At 42.3% G+C, this 19,990-nt stretch overlaps 1 protein-coding gene across 1 annotated transcript; it reads right to left on the bottom strand.

The window, feature by feature from the left end:
* Positions 1-5,084: 5,084 nt before the first annotated feature.
* gtf2a1 (general transcription factor IIA, 1) lies at positions 5,085-14,710 on the bottom strand (the record flags this gene model as incomplete). Its single annotated transcript, XM_079215478.1, has 10 exons — positions 5,085-6,841; positions 7,690-7,779; positions 8,028-8,336; positions 8,472-8,576; positions 9,031-9,152; positions 10,147-10,222; positions 11,118-11,182; positions 12,540-12,747; positions 12,846-12,947; positions 14,681-14,710. 10 exons carry the CDS (start codon positions 14,708-14,710, stop codon positions 6,734-6,736), a joined length of 1,215 nt encoding a protein of 404 aa, XP_079071604.1. The 3' UTR covers positions 5,085-6,733.
* Between the last annotated feature and the right edge of the window lie 5,280 nt (positions 14,711-19,990).

A 19,990-nucleotide genomic window follows, 5' to 3' on the forward strand; every position in this document is an offset into this window, starting at 1 on the left:
CGTAGAGTACTAGACTGTGACATTGGAAAGCAGTGTTTTTACGGTGCTCTGAAATTGTTCTTTCCTGTGGCTTAAACCTGCACCAAATGGATGTATCACTTTGTTAGATTCATAAAGTATTTGTATACTTTTGTTTTTTGTGTCATTCCGAGTTTTTATTATTATGTAACCAAAATATTATACTTTCCCTTATTTGACGTTGATCCAGCACAACAGTTTGCAGAGGTCTGCCTCATCTCCCGAGAGCATGTGATCCAATTACAAAAAGTAAACACAAGACATATTTTAATTATTAGCAATTTTCTACAAATTACAGACAGGTATGATAATCACAAATATATAGTGTTAAAGCCTTATCTCCCCTCTGGAATGTCATGGTTGCTTTTCTAGCATGATCGTGACATTTTTCCATCCTCTTACGGAAACGAGTGACTTATACAATCAGCAGAGATAGCTTTGCCTTCGCTGGGAGAGCTTAAAGCAAACACAGCTGAGACACGCGTGAGCTGCACTGCTTGTGGGATATTGAGCCATTATGAGTTAAAGGACACCCTCTGCCAATGGACACTTAACATCTGGTTAGCATTTCATCTGCAGGGTGACATTTTTTTTCAAGGAAATATACAGATGGGGGGGGGGATTTCCAGGAAAGAGGGATCATTTCAGACCTTTTTTAATTTCTTGCAAAGTCGTCGTGAAGTTATTTGACCAGACAGCTGGACAGTTTGTTTCAGTATGGAAAATATAGTACATTCCCAACCCTATACCACTCAAAAAATGGAAGGATTTCTAGCTTTAAAGTGGAAATAATTAAGAGCGACATCTGCTCAATGTGTTCCAGACTTGCAGGTCATCATTTTCAGCGAAATGTTTTCCACAGCATTGTGTCCATCTCCTCCAATCATCCATGAACAACAATCCAGTGTGGACCCTTCAAATGCTAAGCACACAGAGCTGGAGCCTGATGTGCCTGGCTGCGTTTGTGAGAGGCCTCCTCCCTTCCACTGACAGTTCATGTTAAGCCACATTTCATACTTGTTTCGCGAGTGTGCACATGTCCAGTTTGTTAACGATCAAAACCACTTCCCATTTGTGTGGGTGAGCGCAAAGAGACTGGGGCTGGTGACATACCTGCCCTCTGAAACTACACCTCAATTTATGACAACAAAATATCCGAGATTATATCAGAGAAACCGACAGACAGAAAGAGCAAAAAAGAACCGATCGAGACTTGGACTGGATTTATTTTGACATTCTTCACGTAGCTGGTTCTCAGGCCTGTCTCATCATTCCTTGGCCGGTATTTCAAATAAACCCATTGCCGAGCTGTTCCTCAAATAAGCAGGGCACGACACGACAATGAACCCCGCTAACACCAGATTGTGTTGCTAAACTCAAATACAGTGGGGAAAAAAAAGGCCTGAACAGAGAAATTGTGGTTTTTAACATAAGATTTAGATTATCCTTGGTCGATCAGAGGAGGTCAGAGTCTTCAAGTATCCATCCAGCTCCGGTTGCTGGGAACATAAAATCCCATTTATGACGTCCTTCCTTAAATTATTCCATGGGCCAGTAGGCATGGACGGTCCTCTTAGAGAGTCAAGTTTCTCTCTCACAGAAAACTCTTGAATGACTACTAGAGTGGACCACAGAGTTGAAGTCAGCGAAGACGTTTGTCTTAGTGTTGTTCTGAAAATGGTTCCACTCATCAGCCATAACTTTGAGAACAAGCATTATATTCTTTACTGTCTTTTGCGTTGTTATCAGAGCTTCTCCTGGCTTTGTTCACACAGCTGACATTGGGTGAAGGCAGGGTTCACCTGGACAGGTGTCCAGTTTATCACAGGGCTCATATAGAGACAGACAACCGTTCACGCTGACATTCACTCCTACGGGCAATTTAGAGCCTCCAATGTCTTTGTCTGGTTATTTGGTACAGCCCAAAATCACAAATTACAAATTTGCCTCGGAGGGCTTTACAATCTGTACACATACGACCTCACATCGGATCAGGGAAAAAAAACATTCACAGGGAACAAAGAATGTTTGCAGTAGTTTATACTGTTAGCGCCTTTAGCACCGTTAGCTATGCGGCGCTGGCTCGCCGTCAACATATTGAAAGCCGTTGAGAGGCTCTAATCCATGGTGAATCGGGCTGATCCTTTCCTCACAAAGGACTGTTCTTGCTACAACTTAATGAACCTTTCAAAGCACAACCAATGACATCACGGCTGTATGTGAGATAGACACTAGCACTTTGCTTCTGCAAGCGTCTGCACTGTAAAAATATGTACGTTCAAATATATATTTTGCAGCTAAATCAAATTGTTTACAGGATATTCAACCTTTTGTTTTATTATAATTCATTTACTACTTGATGTATTTCTTCACAGGGCTTGAACAAAGGCGATAAAGTACCCCATGAATATGAGATATGAGTTTACAGTTGATCACAATTACTCCTCAGCACTGTGTAGGTTGGTTTATGGCGTTCTACAGGTTAAACTCGTTGTCTTCTTACTTCTCCACAGTACCTTTTTTTGTCTGCCCTCTCTTTTAGTAGAAGAAACAGCATGTTTTGCGCTTGAGCCCCAGTGCCACGCGCAGGTGGAAACAAAACTTCAACTATGTGAGCAGTTTTGCACTGTTAGCACTGTTAGCACTGTTAGCACTGCCACTGCAAACCCGCCGGCTCAGCAGTCACCAAGTTGAGAGCCGAAGAGAGGCAACAGAAATCCCAATCTTGTTCATAACACCTTTATGCATTCACATTGTGGCATTCCTCTGAACAAAAAGTGACAAATATGTTTTACAGAAAACCCTGCCAACTTCCTCACCTCAACTCCCCTGCTCAGTGAAGTGGGCATGCTTGTCAGACGCTGGAAAGCTTTTGGGGGAGGACACTGCTCAAAGATAATGTACCTCACAGGTCAGTGAGCGAATCATCTTGGCTTGTCATAGTAGGAAGAGCACAGGGGTTGCTAATAACATAACAATGGCTCTGTTCTATTCAAGTGGGCCATTAAGCCATGCCAGTGTGACAGTGAGCCAGCATGCCCTATACCAGAACCCTGAAACTGAAGTAGCTACATGGAATTCAACAATGGATGAACACCAGGAAAGGAGGAATCTCCATTACAAATGGATAGAGGCTCTTTGTTCACAGACTACGACAAACTCAACCGGCCTGGCTACTACATTCCACTGAAGCCTACACACTATTTTATCATGCAGCTGATTGGCAGTCACTGTCAGTTAGGTGGTAAGCAGAGAAAACCATAGAGTCTAAGTTAGACATCCCCAGGGCCTCATTATAAGCTTCATTCGCCAGCAGCACAGCCTCTTAGGCCTGAGTGCCCAGTAGTAGCAAGAGGGCCCACTTCATCAGTAGCAGCCAGGGATACATTCTTCCTCCACTAGGTCTGTTCGGGACTGAATACGTCTTTGTGAAGCATGATGTATCGTAGAAGTGACAGCTGGTCTCAAATCCATTTACAATCAAGGGCAGAAATCTCTATGTAGTTTTTGATTCAGCTTTAATCCCAGACAGCACCACACCTTTATCTCATAATTGCCCACAAGGAAATACACAGGGATTGTATCAGTTTGGTTAGGACTTAGAGGAAAGGCAGGGAGAACGCCCAGCGCTGTGCATAAACTGACAGACATCGGATTATACAGCTCCAGAAGTGGAATTAAAGACAGGCTGAGGCAGATTCTGGGGCTCACACCTCCATGTAGCATCAGATGTAGTAAGGAAGTGATTTCCAACCAGGGCTCCTTGTACCTCAGAGGCTACTTCTGCAGTTGCTAAATACGTGGAGAGATTAGATTGACTAAACTCATTTGGAAAAAAAAAAAGAAATTAAGATATGATTAAAGAATATATAGCCTACACGTTTTGGGCCAACTCTAAGACTTGAACACGACAAGTTGCGTTTGAGCATGTAGTTGGCAAGTGAGCAGAGAAGTGAACAGTTAGCTAAGTAATGCATAACTGGTTTAAATAGCTAGCAATACTTGATAGTTTTAAATAGTTAAATAAAAGCAAAGTGGTTGAAATAGCTAAAGGTAATGGATGAGTTGTTACAATATTAGCTAACGGGTGAATTGTTACAATACTAGCTAAAGGTAACGAATGAATTGCTACAATATTAGCTAACGGATTAATTGTTACAATATTAGGTAACGGATGAATTGCTACAATATTACCTAATGGGTGAATTGTTACAATATTAGCTAAAGGTAATGGATGAATTGTTACAATATTAGCTAACGGATTAATTGTTACAATATTAGCTAAAAGTAATGATGAGTAGTTATGTTAACGAAATGTAATGGATGAGTGGTTATAATGTTAGCTAAATGTAATGGATGAATAGTTACAATATTAGCTAAATGTAACCGATGAGTAGTTACAATATAAGCTAACAGATTAATTGTTACAATATTAGGTAACGGGTTACTTGTTACAATAATAGCTAAAGGTAATGGATGAGTTGATACAATATTAGCTAACGGGTGAATTGTTACATTAGCTAACAGTAACGAGTGAATTGTTACAACATTAGCTAACGGTAACGAGTGAATTGTTACAAATTAAATGTATGAGAATACATTTCCCTTATCTGAACAGAAAACATTTTGAAAGCAAATAATCCATTTTTAATAGACATCCTTTTCATAAACTCATCTATTTGTTGATATAAAAAAAATAACAAAAGTTTAAAAGGCACACGCAACATCCAACAAAGAGAAATTAAAATAAGCAATTTAAATGATTTTTTTGTACTAATAACCATGGAGAGCTACTGAATGCTGTCTTTAGTATTCTACCTTAAATATGTGGGAAACCTCTGTTGGCATGTCTATATTATTAGAGAATGGTGATGGGCCATTAGTGTATTTAAAAGTGCCCATTTTTCCCAGACATTTGATTCATTTGTTTTAATCAAAAAGATGGAGACAATTACTAAATTACTATAAAAACAATCTAAAATAAACATGATTGTATTCCAATTAAATGATGGAGAAATGCAAGAACACTTTTAAATTATTTTCGGCATTGGTAACCTCAGGGTTTTCTTGGTATTAATAGAGTTTCTTTCAAAACACACTTTATAGCCAACCATCAACCAAATTGACACAATAGTCAAAAAACACATACTTTATTTCAAATTGCTGCAACAGGGGCACTAAAAACAAACTGCAGAGAAACACACAGGCCCCCCCCCCCCTCCGAGTTAAACTCGCTTCAATAGAAAATATTCTTATTTAAAAGTCATGAATAAAATGAAAGCCCAGGAGAACAGACGGTGGACGAAAATATTTGGAACACAGCATTATGTAGCTTTGTCCAACCAACAGAGAGAAAAAGAACACTTAATAGATTATAAGAGCACAGTTTGGTGCGGCTTTCCAACCTTTCAACAAAAAAAAAATAAAACATTTTATGAATTTTCAGGAATAAATTATTAAGAAAAAAAAAGGACATTGCTGTGTCCTCACCCAAAAACAAGGAAGAAAAAAATATTTTAAACTATTTTACTGTTACTACTGAGACCGTTTGAGATTATGGGGTGTGCAAAAAAAACAAAAAACAAATACATTTCCAGAGTAAAGCGGTGACAACACACATCAACATCCACACTCGTCACACTGGCCACATGCCTGTACAATCAGTCACTGTATCTCACTTTCTCTCGCACACACAAATAGAAGAGCGCTGTGGCTATTGATTAACTTGACTGATTCCACAACACATTGATAAACTGACAGTGCAAATTTTCAGACGGCTGCAGGGAACTAAAATGAGAGCAAAGAAGATACACCGACAGAACAGACCTTCAGGCATTTTGTACATTTCTTAAATGAATTCAGTGTTGTATCTGCTCTTTTTTTTGTTATCAATAAAGATGGAATGAAGCTCCAGAGAAGCAGATGAGAGAAATAACAGTATTTTTGGATTGAGCACTCATGAGATTAAAAATAATGCCTTTACACAACTATTAGTTATTCTAGAAGTAATGCAATTGTACCTTATTTTTCTTACCCCTTCATGAAACACATTAAAAAAAAATAGTTTAAAAACAATAACAGGTTGTTAACTACATAAAACCCTCTGGAGCACCTTTTTTTATAAACACGAACCGAGACAGAATTACGATCCAAGAGCAAAAATTTGAAGCCAAAAGTTGATTCTGGCCGCTGTAAAGGCAGCAATCTTGAGTGGTGGCACTAAGTTTGGACTTAAATGTAGACGCGAGTCAATCCAGCCAACCGACTACAGTGCATCATAAAGGTGTTGCTCATCTACGGGGTTATAATGAATGACCTCCGACCCTCATGTGGCGAGGCAGGTCACCCTGGTCCACTACACCTGTATGATGTGAAATGCTTACTGTACTTCCCATTGTGTGTGAATTCTCTCAGGGAAAAAACGTAGAGAAGCCTGGAAGAAGCAAAGAAAGATCAAGAGGACTGTTCGCAGGCGTTCACTTCCCCTGTAGGTTTCTCATCCCGAAAGGCCAGTCGAGTGTTTGGTGGACAAGGCCCGGGTTTTTACGGTACCACGCGGCCCGCTGGGTTAGTCAGAGTTCTCAAAGACTCAGAAGTTGTTTGCTGAAACGAATCCAGTCACAGGCTATGGAAGGATATTGAAGTGTCTGTTAACTGGATAGAGGGAGTTACAGAGTTCCTGCTCCTGTTGCCTTTGTTTTCTTCTTCTGCGGCTTCACCATTCAGCATCCCCAATGGCTTTGGAGAAGACATAATCTCTCCCATTCAGATTCATGATCCCGTCCTTCAGGTGGAATTTCCATTTGTTCTTACTTCTGTGAATCTGGGGAGGAAAGAGAAAGAAATCAATGTTGTGGGCGTCAAAGACAGATGGACACCAGCTCATCTTACAGTGGACGCGTCTCTAATGGTTTTAGCTCACGCACATCGAGGAAGAGCCGCACACACGCACATTAACCAGCGTTGACCAATACTGTGTGAGAAACACCGACGGAGAGAGAGAAGAGAAACAGGCGCGACAGTAAATGACAGCAAAAGGCGGGAAATATTCTCACTGAGCTGAAATGAAGCCAAACTCCTGATGTGCTCCGTCACTGCAGCAATGCAGAATCGTTGACGTCCGCATTGCGATGCATGACACTGATGGGCAAACATTGCACTGCAGGCAAAAAAGGGGCCTCGACCAAAAGAAGCGCCAATATCCAAAACTAAAAAGGATTGCAAATTGTCGCTCGGTTTTTACCGAATGCTCGCAATTTCTTTAAAAAAAAAAAGAATATGGCGATAAATAATTAAAGAGGCATTGATTACATTTATAAAAGGTACTGGGTGATGTAGGAAACAATTTCATAGCTTCAAAGTTTAATTCATGTCCAATAGTATTTGTGTATTTAGATCATTTTATTATAGTGTCAGAAAAGGATAATTGTTTTTACTACTGAAAGAAGAAAAAAAAAATCAAATTGGTGATTCCCACATGTTAGCGTTAGCGTGTGTGTGCTAGTCCTGCAATAGATTGGTGACCTGACCCGGGTTAATGAAAACTAAACAAATAATCTATGCGTGCAAAAAGTATGCGGGCTAGCGTAAACCAACAGGTATAAGATAATTAGACATGTTGAATATTCATACATGCAGGTGGATGGCGTTTACTTGTGCCGTGTTTCCTACCTTGTCATACTGGCACACCACTACATTCTCTGTGTCAAACAGCTCCTGGTCCTCCTCATCACTGACATCGTCCCCACTGTTCAGTGGCTCCTGGTGAGGAAACAAAACAGACAACATTAAAGTTGGGTGGCTGACTTCGGTGAGCTCCATGTCCCATTGATGACGTTACAGGAGGGTATTTGCTATATTGTGAAAAGAAAATATTACACAGTACAAAACTTTTCCTTAACATTAGACCATATTGCTTTTTGACCGTTAAACCTGTACTTTGTAAAACACTGATCCCAGCCTGAGCCTGAGCCAACCAGCTAGCTGTTTTGTGTCCGTTTGGTGCCCACCTCTTCCACCTGCCCGTCCTCTCCCCCTTCCTTGTCCTTTTCCTCCTCCTCATCTTCATCATACTCCTCCTCCTCATCCTCCTCATCCTCTGAGGAGGTGTCTCCGGCGCCGTCCGTCTGCAGGATCATGGTAGGCTGGGGTTGGGCCTGCTGGGCCTGCGGTAGGACCTGCTGTGGTGCAACTGTGCCCTGGACCTGCTGCACCTGCTGCACCTGCTGCACCTGCTGCACCTGCTGCACCTGCTGCACCTGCTGCACCTGCTGCACCTGCTGCACCTGAGCGGTTGCTGCCTGATTCGGCTGCATCACCTAACGGCAAACAGAGAAAAATAAAATTTGAATCAAGCTTCCTTCCATTGTGAGACTGACATAGATTCCCATTAATACTGAACTTCCAGAAAAGAGAAAGTCAATAGGTCTTGGAGGAATTGCAGAAGCGCTGACCTGTGTATTTCCTTGGACTTTGTTTCCTGAAGCTAAGACAATCTGCTGCGGCTGGATGATGACTCCCGTCTGCTGGGGCAGGCCTCCCTGCAGAGGAGCCAGGACCTGGGACCAGGGAACGGGAAGAACTCATTCAGAGAAAGCTCTAGCACGAATATTATTGGCTTGTCCTGTGAAGGAATTACATTTTGTAATGCTGAAAGCTATTCATTTAAAACTCTGACTTTTATTGTTGAAAAGCGGGAACCTGGATTCTGGCTCATGTAGTGATGCATTTTAACTTCATTAATGCTGGTTCATTTTGAGAAGTAACGATTTCTTAGGCGTAAAATGTGAAGTTCGAGTAGTCCTGATTTTCCAGAATACATGTTTTTCATATATTTTAAGTCTTTATTTCCATAAATTGGTTCTTCCACTGCTTCAGCTATGCAGCCAAAGAGAGACGATTGTTGTTCCGAAGACTACAAGCACAAGATAGGTTCAGCCCCGTCGTCGTTAATGCTCAACAGTCTGGACTCTGTTCAAAGTGAGGTGCTCCTACCTGTCTAATGGGGCATACCTGCTGTATGACCGGGGCCTGCACGCCGCCAGGCTGCATCTGCTGCTGCAGGAGGATCTGCTGCTGCGGCTGGATGATGTACTGAGCGCCGTTGGGAGCACGGACCACCTGCAGGATCTGACCTGGGAGACCGTGACACAGAGGAGATGTGAGCGCTGGAGGAGGGAGCGGACCAATATCAGAAATACATATTTCCCCTCTTACCAGTAGGGCTATTTATCAGTCTAGATAGCTTTGGTGGGAGGTGCCTAGTGTTGGACTTATCCACCATAGAGATGTCAGTCTTCTCCACAATATAATGCAGGGTTCATACACATCCTGACCAATGGGTTTCATGACTTTTCTATGACTTTTAACCACATTTCCATGACCAAACATTTAGTGAAATCTGGGTGTAAACAGTAAAAAGTGAGTAAAAGTAGTATTTAAACTAACAATGAGAATACAAAGCATACAGTAAACCTTAAATGACACAAATGAATGAGACAATAGTTTGATTAAAAGAATAAACATTTATATAGATGCCTGTATGTATGCCTGCTTATATTCTGAGAGTCTTTCTTTTAAAAGCATATTCATTATTTCAAACTCGGCGTAAATGAACGACATGAACACATGAATATAACACATTTACATGACTTTTACAAAACGTTTGGGATTTTTTTTTTTTTTTTTTCAAAGGACTTATCCAGGCCTGGAAATAACCATTTTATAATTCCATGACCTTTCCAGGTTTTCCACGACTGTATGAACCATGTCAATGAGACTTCATGGTACTCTTCTTCTGGTGCTCAAGGTGCCAACAAAATACATTTGTAAAAATTCAACAGCAATGTCTCTCTAGAAAGCTCACGCCGGTAGAAAGAGAATAGCTCCGACATAAAACCGCTCACAACGAGGTCAGCGGATGATCTTCAGTAACCAGGTCAAGACTTCTAGAGAGACATCACTTCTTCATTTCTCTAATGGTTTTCTCGGACACTTTGAGCACCACAAGCTGACTCCCGGTATCTCCAACGCTATGCAACTCACACCAAGACAATCAAGATTGATAAATTGCACAACAGGTAAAAAGAGGAAGGTATTTCTTCACAGATAAAGCAGTGAGTGTTTCACCTTGGCTGGTGATGAGCTGCTGGTATGGGGTGACCCCTGTGGGCAAAGCCAGGGTTGCTGCAGTAGCTGCTGCACTCTAGAGGAGGAAAAGGAGAACGGCTGAAACAAGGCAGCCGGGTACACACTCACCCAGAAAGTAGCCCACAGGCAAAAGGTTATATCTGAGCATTACCCTAAAGCAGGACGCTCGGCTTCCAGAATGTGCAAAACAAGTGTTTGAGGTTGTTCTACTGGGGCTCTTAAAGCACACGCCAGCTATGCATGATTACATTTCTCTGGAGAGATTTTAGTATTCATGAAATGCAACGCAACTTCACAATTAAAGTGCTAATATTGGTATTCCCTTGGCTGCTGTGATTAAAGCAGCCGTTTCACGTTTGCTTTTGTTCACGTTACCGGCCAAGTTTGACGGCGAAAAGGTTAGACATTTGCAAAGTGAAGCTTAAAACAAAGAGAGTCAGGATTAAGACGAAAAACAACAGTCTACTAATGCAGCACAGACGCAGGCCTCGACACTGACAGACGGCTCGCTGAACCCAGGTGTTGTCGAGGGCAGTGTTGACACTGCTGTGCGAATGTGAAACCGATGAAGACAAAGTGTGTTTGTGAGAGGATGCTTATCCCCGGCTTTATCTCCGCTGTAATCCCGGCTGCAGGACACTTCTCTGAAAGGTCCTTCCTCTCTTTGTCTTTCCACGTCCGTCTGCAGCCCCACCCCCATTGTAAGAGCCATATTAGGCTTAATGACATGTGTTGAAATGCTCCTTTAAGTTACGTCATAGCCAATATCCCTAAATCGAGGTTAATCAGTTTGCGGAGCGAGACTGAGAAATTAATCTTGTAACTTTATTTTTGTTGAGTAAACCTTTTGTAATGGAGTAACAGCTCATTGTAGTGGTAATATGGATTACCGGACTACACACATAATACTAAAATGGTATGTTAATTTCATCTGTACATCATCTACTTACCATCCCTGTTGCACTCATGTGCTGGAGAATCTTAGAATCTTGAACAATAACTTGCTGCTGGGGAGCTGTGCAGAGAAACATGATTAAGGCATACCATAATATGCTGCAAAACGGAGTATTAGGTCCTGCTGAGGAAACTATTGAACAAAAAAGAATAGCAGTGAACACAGATTCAGTCAAGTCATTGAATCTAGTACTGGCTCTTAAGCCACAGCTGCTGTACTTTCAGAAGAATAACTGTATATCTGCTCGTACTGCCATTAAATACATGAGAAAGATAATCTGTGAAACTAATCTGGTTCCTCTGCCTCTTAATGCTCCTGATGAAGGTTGTAAAACTCCACTGCGCCAAAAAATTGACTAATTTTACAGATAAACACTCAAAATTATTCAATGCAGTAACTGAATCTTGATTCATATTTGATCAGAGATGCCTGGTTTTTATTGTAATTTACGGACAGTGACTGACAGCTGTGTTAGAGAGTCCTCGGCTCGGATTGGTTGTTTTTCTTTGGATTATTAGATTAGAAAACTGTATTAATAATCCCCAGTGGGGCAAATCATTTGTCACTAAAATGTATACAGACCAACAGACAAAGTCCACAGCAGACAAGAAACCCCTCACAAAGAACAAACAACACCAGAAAACGGCATATGGAACATGACCGACATCAGAAAGAAACCACAATTAAAAGGAGTCCATTAAGTAATCTAACTGCTGCTGGACCTCAAGACCTTCTGAGCCGTTCAGTAAAACGCGTCGGCGCCCTGAGTCTCTCACTGAATGAGCTTCTGAGTCCATTAAAAACACAGTGTGGTGGATGACCTTCAAAAGAAACAATCCTTTTAACTCGGCCCTTGTTGTCTTTTCCACAGTGACCTCTGGTGAGTCCGGGGGAAAGCCAATCACTGAGCCTTTCTGATCATCTTATTGATCCCGTTTTATCATCTGCAGTGATGCCGCCCCCAGCAGAGCACAGAAGCATAGAAGAGGACACTAGCTCCTGATAAAAAATATGAAGAAGCTTTCTGCGGATATCAAAGGATCTAATCTTCCTCATGACTGAGCCTTTTTAAATACAGCAGTGTTCTTTTTCCAGTTTATTTGCAGTGGATTCTTACAAATGTCATGAAGAGCACTAAAGGGAGGCAGAGGAACCAGATGTTTTCACAGTACGGTAGTACTGTCAGGATAGAGCGACGGTTTGAGCAAAGTCACTTGAATTTAAGCTACAATTGTAGTTTTAAAAGGTTAAAATACTTTTTGTTTATCAACTTATGTCAAAAAAGCTTTTTAATAGAGGAATTGTCTCCAAAACCACTTGATTCCAGTAGGAAGGAAGAACGCGACTTGTCCAAATGTGCATTTGTTTTGCGAGTAGAAATCATCCACAGGTGTTAGGGGGTTGTGTAGTTATTTACCAGTGCAGTGCGGCAGAGCCGACCGACCTTGCTGCTGCTGAGTGGGCAGCATGACTTGCTGGGCCTGAGCCGGCTGGGACACATGCTGGACCTGTTGGACGTGCTGCACCTGCTGCTGCACCTGCTGCTGGGCGGCCTGCAGGGCGGCCTGCTCCTCCGTGTGGAAGCCCTCCACCGCCTTGGACTGCAACAGTTTGTTCTCCCACAGCTGCAGCGTCGGGCAGAAGAGTTTTAACAATACTTTGCGATTTACCATTTTGAAATAGGAGAATAAATCCATCCAGGTGAGGAGAAGTCAGACGTTACCGTTTTCAGCTCCAGAAGCACCTGCTCATCCACTCCCTCGTCCAGGAACAGCTCCCGCACCTCGTTGATCACATCCTCAATCACAGACTTGTAAAGTTTAGGCTGTGAGGACGCATGCACACGAAAAGACAGAGGACATTTTCATTATTGTGCTTGCTAAGAAAATAATATATATAAGCATATATGTATGTGTGTGTGTGTGTGTGTGTGTGTATATCTGTGATCAAAGTTGCCATGTGGGGCTTACTTTTACATAGCCCAAATGGCGTGTGGTATTCTGAAATGTGTAATAGGAATATATCAGTTAATAACATTAAATGTCCAACAAAACACATACATATATACACACACACACACACACACACACACACACACACACACACACACACACACATATACATATATATATATATATATATATATATATATATATATATATATATATATATTCCGTACCCCCCTTGCCAGATACGCATACATTAGTAAGTTATAATAAAGTAATAAGCCTAAAATATTTAGCTCCATAGTAAAAACTTATATGAAACATTAGCGCTAAAGTGTCCCGGCCAACCGTCCCTCTGGATAACGTCGGATAATGGCGCGCGCTAACTACCGTTGGTGTATACCCGTTCAATGAGTACGGCAGCACAACCGTCGTTAGAGAAGCCGCGGAACAATGGCCGCCGCGGCGCCGGACCAACGGTCGCTCGCCCTGCGCGAGCTGAACTGCGCCGTCCCGTAACGTCCGCGACACGGATCCGAGAGGTCCGTGTCGCGGACGTTACGGACGGCGCAGTTCAGCTCTCTGCCTTCCTCCGCCACTATTTAAAGCCCGGGCTGCTGTTTATATGTAGAGGCGGTGACGTAGCGGCGAATAGCACCTTCCCATCCCGGGCAGTCTATATTAGAGAGCCAACATGGCCGTATAAAACCAAGCGGCAGAAAAGAGGAGGGCCAGAACCGGAGCGAGAGCAGACGTGGAAGCCATTTTACGGAGCGGCAAACTGCGCGCCCGACAGCCCCCCGTACATTGAGCAGTATGTGGCGGAATGTGAAGGATGTTTTCGGTGTTTTTAATCTTATGACTACGTAGTGTGGCCGTGTCACCGGGAGCGGGACTACTTTGTCATGAGATGGGTACAAGTGGTGGTTTGGGACGGCTATCTATGCTGCTGCTGGCCGCGGAATGGTGGACAATGAAGCGGCTTTTAGACTGAGCGCTGACGGGTTTCGGCTAAGGAGACTTTCATTTAAAAGGAAACGCATAATTCATTCGTAGTGGAGGGTGGCGAGGTGCTTTGCGAACATCTGCGTCTAATAAATTATGCCAAAAATAAAACATTTAGCTCATTTAACGTTACCGAATTGTCCTTTAAAATGTCAGACTCCTCGACACAAGCGTTGCTTTGACCCTGAACTAAAGCCACAAGCACAGACATCAAACCCCGAGAATCAGTATCAGAGCCATACGTGTGACTTTTAGAGAAACTATAAATTAATTAACGTTAACGGCCAAATCAAGAACGCTTCAATTGGACAAATAGCTCATAAACCAACTCATTTCCTCCCAACCCTCGGCGTCTAACCCGCATCTGTACTGGAGCCGTTAGCCATTGCGCTACCAGATGGCTTTATCGGAGAGAACTATCTCACCTCACTTTCGAAGAATGATTAAAATGGCCGATTGACTGAAGTTAGTCGTCATTTATTTGGAAGAACAGTGAAGTGTCTGTTAAGCCCATTCATTCTCCTGAATGATAAACAGCTCGTTGACAGCGTTCTCTTAACTTAACCCCCATTTCCCCCGCTGACAATCCTTAGAGATTGATCCTTACCACTGGGTTCGAGTTAGCCGAGCTCGCCATTATACGCGTAGTGTAAAAACCACACGGAAATAGGCGAGAAATAGAGCCAAAAAAAATTACAAAAAACGATTTAAAACAACTGGGAACGGTCTCTTAAAACAGCCGGCATTACTTTTGTAAATAAAACACAGTTTTAGCGGTCTTATTTACAATCCCGGGCTGCGACTCCCAGCCGTCCTCCTTCCGTCGTTGTCCTGCTTTATATACTGAGCATGGAGCTGCGAGTGCGCGAGACATAGGGCAGGGTCAGTCTGTAGCTCTCGCGAGATCTCGTACGTCGTATAACGACCGAGCGATAGATACGCCTGCTGCTGGGAAATGTAGTTTAAACGTGTTTAACGTGGCACGGGGTAAATAAACGTGCACAGATCGCATTAGCTTCATAATGCTCAGTGATCTTGTTTACTGAATTAGGCCAAGTGTAAATATTATGACCCATATAAGGAGATAATCACAATATCCCAGGAGCCATAGTCTCCACACTGCTAGATCATTAGATAATAGGCAAATACTATTGCTATGGGGATTTTATACAACAATCATACAGCATATCAACCCCACGCGAGGCACTTTAAAACCACACTCCCAGTACTTTGTCATAGTCTCCAGTAGACTTTAATCTGACTCTGAAAACAGCTTGTATCCTGTTTGAACTGGTTTTGCCTATACTTAAGTCAATAATGGCTGATTAGGATTTGGCGATAACATATCTTCCCTTTTTATAGATCGTCATTCCATTAAGTGCATGACTATAGTAATTATATTTCTGTAATATAACAGTACTTATATATGGGAATATGTGGTGCCTTTGTTTATGGTTCCAGATCACTTTTAATGTAGTAACACCTTTCTGCCACAAGAGGGTGATCACACCACGTAGCAGAGCTCCAGAAAACCAGCTCTCCTATTCTGATTCCATCACTCACTCACACACACACACACACACACACACACACACACACACACACACACACACACACACACACACACGCACACACACAGACCTATTTTATTTCAATAAAGGGTCTGAGTAAGTGATTCTTTTTTGGGGATTAACCAAATCCATGAATTCAGTTTCATCAAAAATACACCTGTCCTGACTACCTGGGGAACATTTCCAAAATATCATAAAAGCTTCGCAGTAAACGAGAGCCGACAAGAGAATGCTACCTCTACTTCTGTCTCCATGGAAACTTGCCTCACTGGTCATTCTTTGGATGTGGATGAAACACACACACACACACACACACACACATACACACGCAGCTCTCTGTGCATCGTCACCACTGACTTCATCACATGCATTTCACCAAGGGGAAACTAAAGGTCACCGATGAGGCTTCTGCATCCACTCGGAACCTTTTTCTTTCCAAAACTTGTGAAAAAAGATGATTGTCGGGGTTCCTAAAAACTAGGAGATGTGATCCGACGTGAGGCTGCGTAACGTGAGGCGTGTCGTCTCGCTCCTGGTACGATGCCCTCTAAAGATCCAGAGAATGCACACTTTTCTCTCCCCCCCACCCCGCTCTTTCTTTGCAGTAGTTGCATAGCAACAGAGGAGCTGCTAGCTCCAGTTGCGCTGCACAGGGAGGCACCGGCTCCAGATTAAGCCCGTCTCGGCTTCAATTATGAATGGGCTTCCACTGCCACACGGCTCCAAAATGGCACCACTCGGATTGATAAGGTATCGAGGAACTCTTTGGTGCACTTAACTCTTTTTACTCCTCCACCCTCGAGGGGGTGCGGAAGTCTGACTTTAATCAGAAGTATTGAACTTAAATGATTAGAGGAAGTAAATGAATAATTAACTGGCGGAAGAGGCATGGTTATGATAAGACCCTTGTTGATGGGAATATGTGAGGTTAATGATTGGGGTCAGTCTTGAGAGCAAATTAAAGAGTCTCCAGTCTCACAAAGCGAGCACTTTACCAGCACATGGGGGTTCAGTGTGTGTTGCATGTAGAAGTGGTGAACATGAGGAGGGGGTGATATGCTTCTTTGTGAGCCTTTACTATATTTAACTCAGAGGAAACGTAGTTAAATCGCTGCTTTTGAAGAGCTGGGATTAAGCGCCGTGGGTTCGATTCTCTCCGACGGACTCGTTGGGCTCGAGTCCGTCGGAAGCAGCAGCCAAAGGAATCTTCTGCAACTTGTATTTTTTATTATTGCAACCAACTGGAAGACAATACATCACATAAACATCATTGCAGTTTTTCAGGAAATGGAAAAACAAAATAAAACAACATTTATATATTTTTTGCCACGGTATTGGACAACGTTGATATTTACATGTAGTGATGAAATAGGTCTTAAAATCATTCTTTGGCAATATGATTGCACAATTAAAAGGAGAGAATTGAACATTTACTGAAAAAAAAAAACAGAAAAAAAAAAACACAACACCCCGGTGCACTCTGCATCACGCCTCACAGATCAATAACAGTTTTGCATTTTGACATCTCTAAACCTATGGCTTTCCAATATTCAGCTCGGACAGTCGCCAAAGAAAGAACGGCAGTATTGTAGATTGTTTTTGTCAGAGAGAAAACAGAACAGAAAATAAAAATGTGCATTAAAAACATAAAAAAGAAAAAGAATGGCAACTGTATTCTTTTGAGCGTTACATTGCTGTGTTTGGCAGGTTTTGAAACAAACACTTGTTTTCTGGCGCTTTCAGGCAGTGAAGTGTATTTGCTTTTTGAAATGTCCGAGCTATACCTTTACGCGTTTGCTCTGGGTTCTTTTTCCACGACTCGCAGGTCAGGAGTTCATCCTTCCTGCACGTCGCCGAGTGAATCAGAGGAAGAAAAAAAAAAGGCGGTTGCTAAAGCAACACATTCCCCCTCGACACGGCTCTGCCAGCTGAACACATTATTAGTCACCGCGACGACGGTGGTGGTGGTGGTGGATGTTGCCGAGACCCGGGCACTCCGACATCCGACAGATCTCAGACCGGAGACGGACGTCGACGAAACAAGAACTCTGAGGCGTCTCCTTTTTTTTTTTAGCTTTGTTTAGTCTATGCCGGCATGGATACCATACAGAAAGCAAAGCCAGTGATGCATGCTACAGGTGGCAAAAGACTGTACCAGTGAGGGTCATGCATTCGTCTGCCTGCTTGGCTTCGCCGACAACCGCTGCTACAACCAAAAACAGGCCATGTTGCTTTTTTTCCTTTGTGCTGCATCTCTGAATACATTTACGCATTCCTGTTTTCAGCAAAAAAGCGTGCCGAATCATGGCAGTGCAATATTTATATTACTTCTGATGCAAAGAAATGTCAGTGGATTTCAATCAAGTCAGTGGTGTCTTGATCCTAAGCGAGATCCTCGTTTGTAGAGCGGCGAAATATATTAAAAAGCCCTCTGATCTCCGGGTTGGGCTCTTGAGATAAATATGTGTGCAAGCTTTGACACCCACAAGGGCATGTGGTACCTTTAATCAAAGGGTTAACAATACTGTATGTAAATCAAAAAACTTTTTTTTTTGTCATTATGCCATCTCCTACATTCCTCTTCCTTTTCAATAGCATTTCTAAGTAGCCTATTTGGAGATATGAGGTTCTTTCAGGACACACACAAAGCTTCCCATGCCTGTCTGATCCACACATTTACACTGAACAATGCCGATGGGAAATAAGGACACATGTACATTTACACACAGGAGAAAAGAAAAAAAACAATACTGTTATAAATAAAGACAAGTAACGTTCTGTCAAAACATGTCAGAGACATGACAACAGAGGTACTGAGGGCAGGCAGGCAGGCAGGCACAAGGTTAAAGGGTGTGTGCTCCTGGGCACACCAACGCACACACACACTCTACACATGTGTTCTGAAATAACACTGGGGTTAACATTGAACACCTAAAAATCACTGTACAGGCAGAAGAAGACGGAAGCCCACCCCTAAGAGGCGATTCAGCTGGCCTACATAGCCTGAAGCCCAGAGGTGCAGAGTGATCCCCCACGCTCCTCCCTGAAGACGTGTCTTTGAAAGCCCGCTCAGAAAAAAAAAAAGAACCCAACATATTCAAATAAAAAAAAAAAAAATCCAATATAATCACGGGTATAAGAATTGGCGGCAAAACTTTTTTTCTTTCCTCTAGGAACAAGGTTTATATGAAAATAAGTCATGCTTCATGCTAAATACATTGTTTATCTTACATGATCTTTGAATAAAAAAGATTTGCTTTTTATCTTATTTACAAGCACCCATGCAATATAACTGAGAAAGTCCTGCAGGTCAAATTGCTTCAATTAAGAAAGGAAAAAAATAAAATATTTTCTAACCTTTTTACAGAGTTGTCCACACGGGACGAATTGCTTATATCTTTATGAGGGTAGAGTGAGGGTAAACAGACACGAACGGAAATCTAAACCCACAGTTCATGTATATAGTTCTTTGACATTGTAAATGAAGAGGAAGGTGTGGTAGCTACTGGCAGCTACGATATCTATACCAGGTGTCTACGCCTATGGACAGAAGTACTGGGGAAGTTTCAGGGACGTTTACATTATGCAACAACAACAACAAAATGAAGGAGATATTGCCTCGGACCCGGCACACTATCCATCTCTATGGTGATAAAAACATGACCATTTTTTTATTTTTAAATATCTATTCTTAAATACTATGAGTGCTCTTGAAATAAACCATGTCTTTACCCATGATGCTTCTATTATAAGTGGTGTTAAATAATCTTAAGTGCATGAATATATATCACATTGGGTTTTACAATTATTTTGACGCTTTAGGTCATTCTCCCCAGCTCTCCTTTACTCCTTATGCCTTCTTCTTTTTTTTTTTCTCAGCTGTCGCGTCGGCTACATGAAGCAACCTGGTCGCTTATCTTTGGCACAGTCTCACATTTGTGCTCGTGGATGTAGGAGAGTGATGCTAGCGAAGTCTGGTGGAATAGGCTCCGCCCCCCTGTCGCTGGCATCACTGCGAGATTGCTACAGATTCACATGGAAACAAACAGGTAAGACAAACAGCCAATCTTCTGTGTTTGCACCGCACGCTCCTCAATGTGATTCGGCTTCGTCGCGTTCAACTTGTCCAAATTAGTGACAAAACATGCGGTTTTTTTTTATGGCTTTCATCCCCTTTTAAACAACAAAAACAACAAAGACACATGAGAAATACCCATTGATGTTAGTGTTGCTGAACATGTAGGAAAACATAGATTTTTGATATTGCCACAAATAAGTAGGATTCACCTAATGCCCTGCAGATAGATAGAGGGAGATGAGAAGTGTCCGTTGAGACTAATGCTGTA

Source organism: Taurulus bubalis, assembly GCF_910589615.1.
Source record: "Taurulus bubalis genome assembly, chromosome: 3".
Lineage (NCBI taxonomy): Eukaryota > Metazoa > Chordata > Actinopteri > Perciformes > Cottidae > Taurulus > Taurulus bubalis.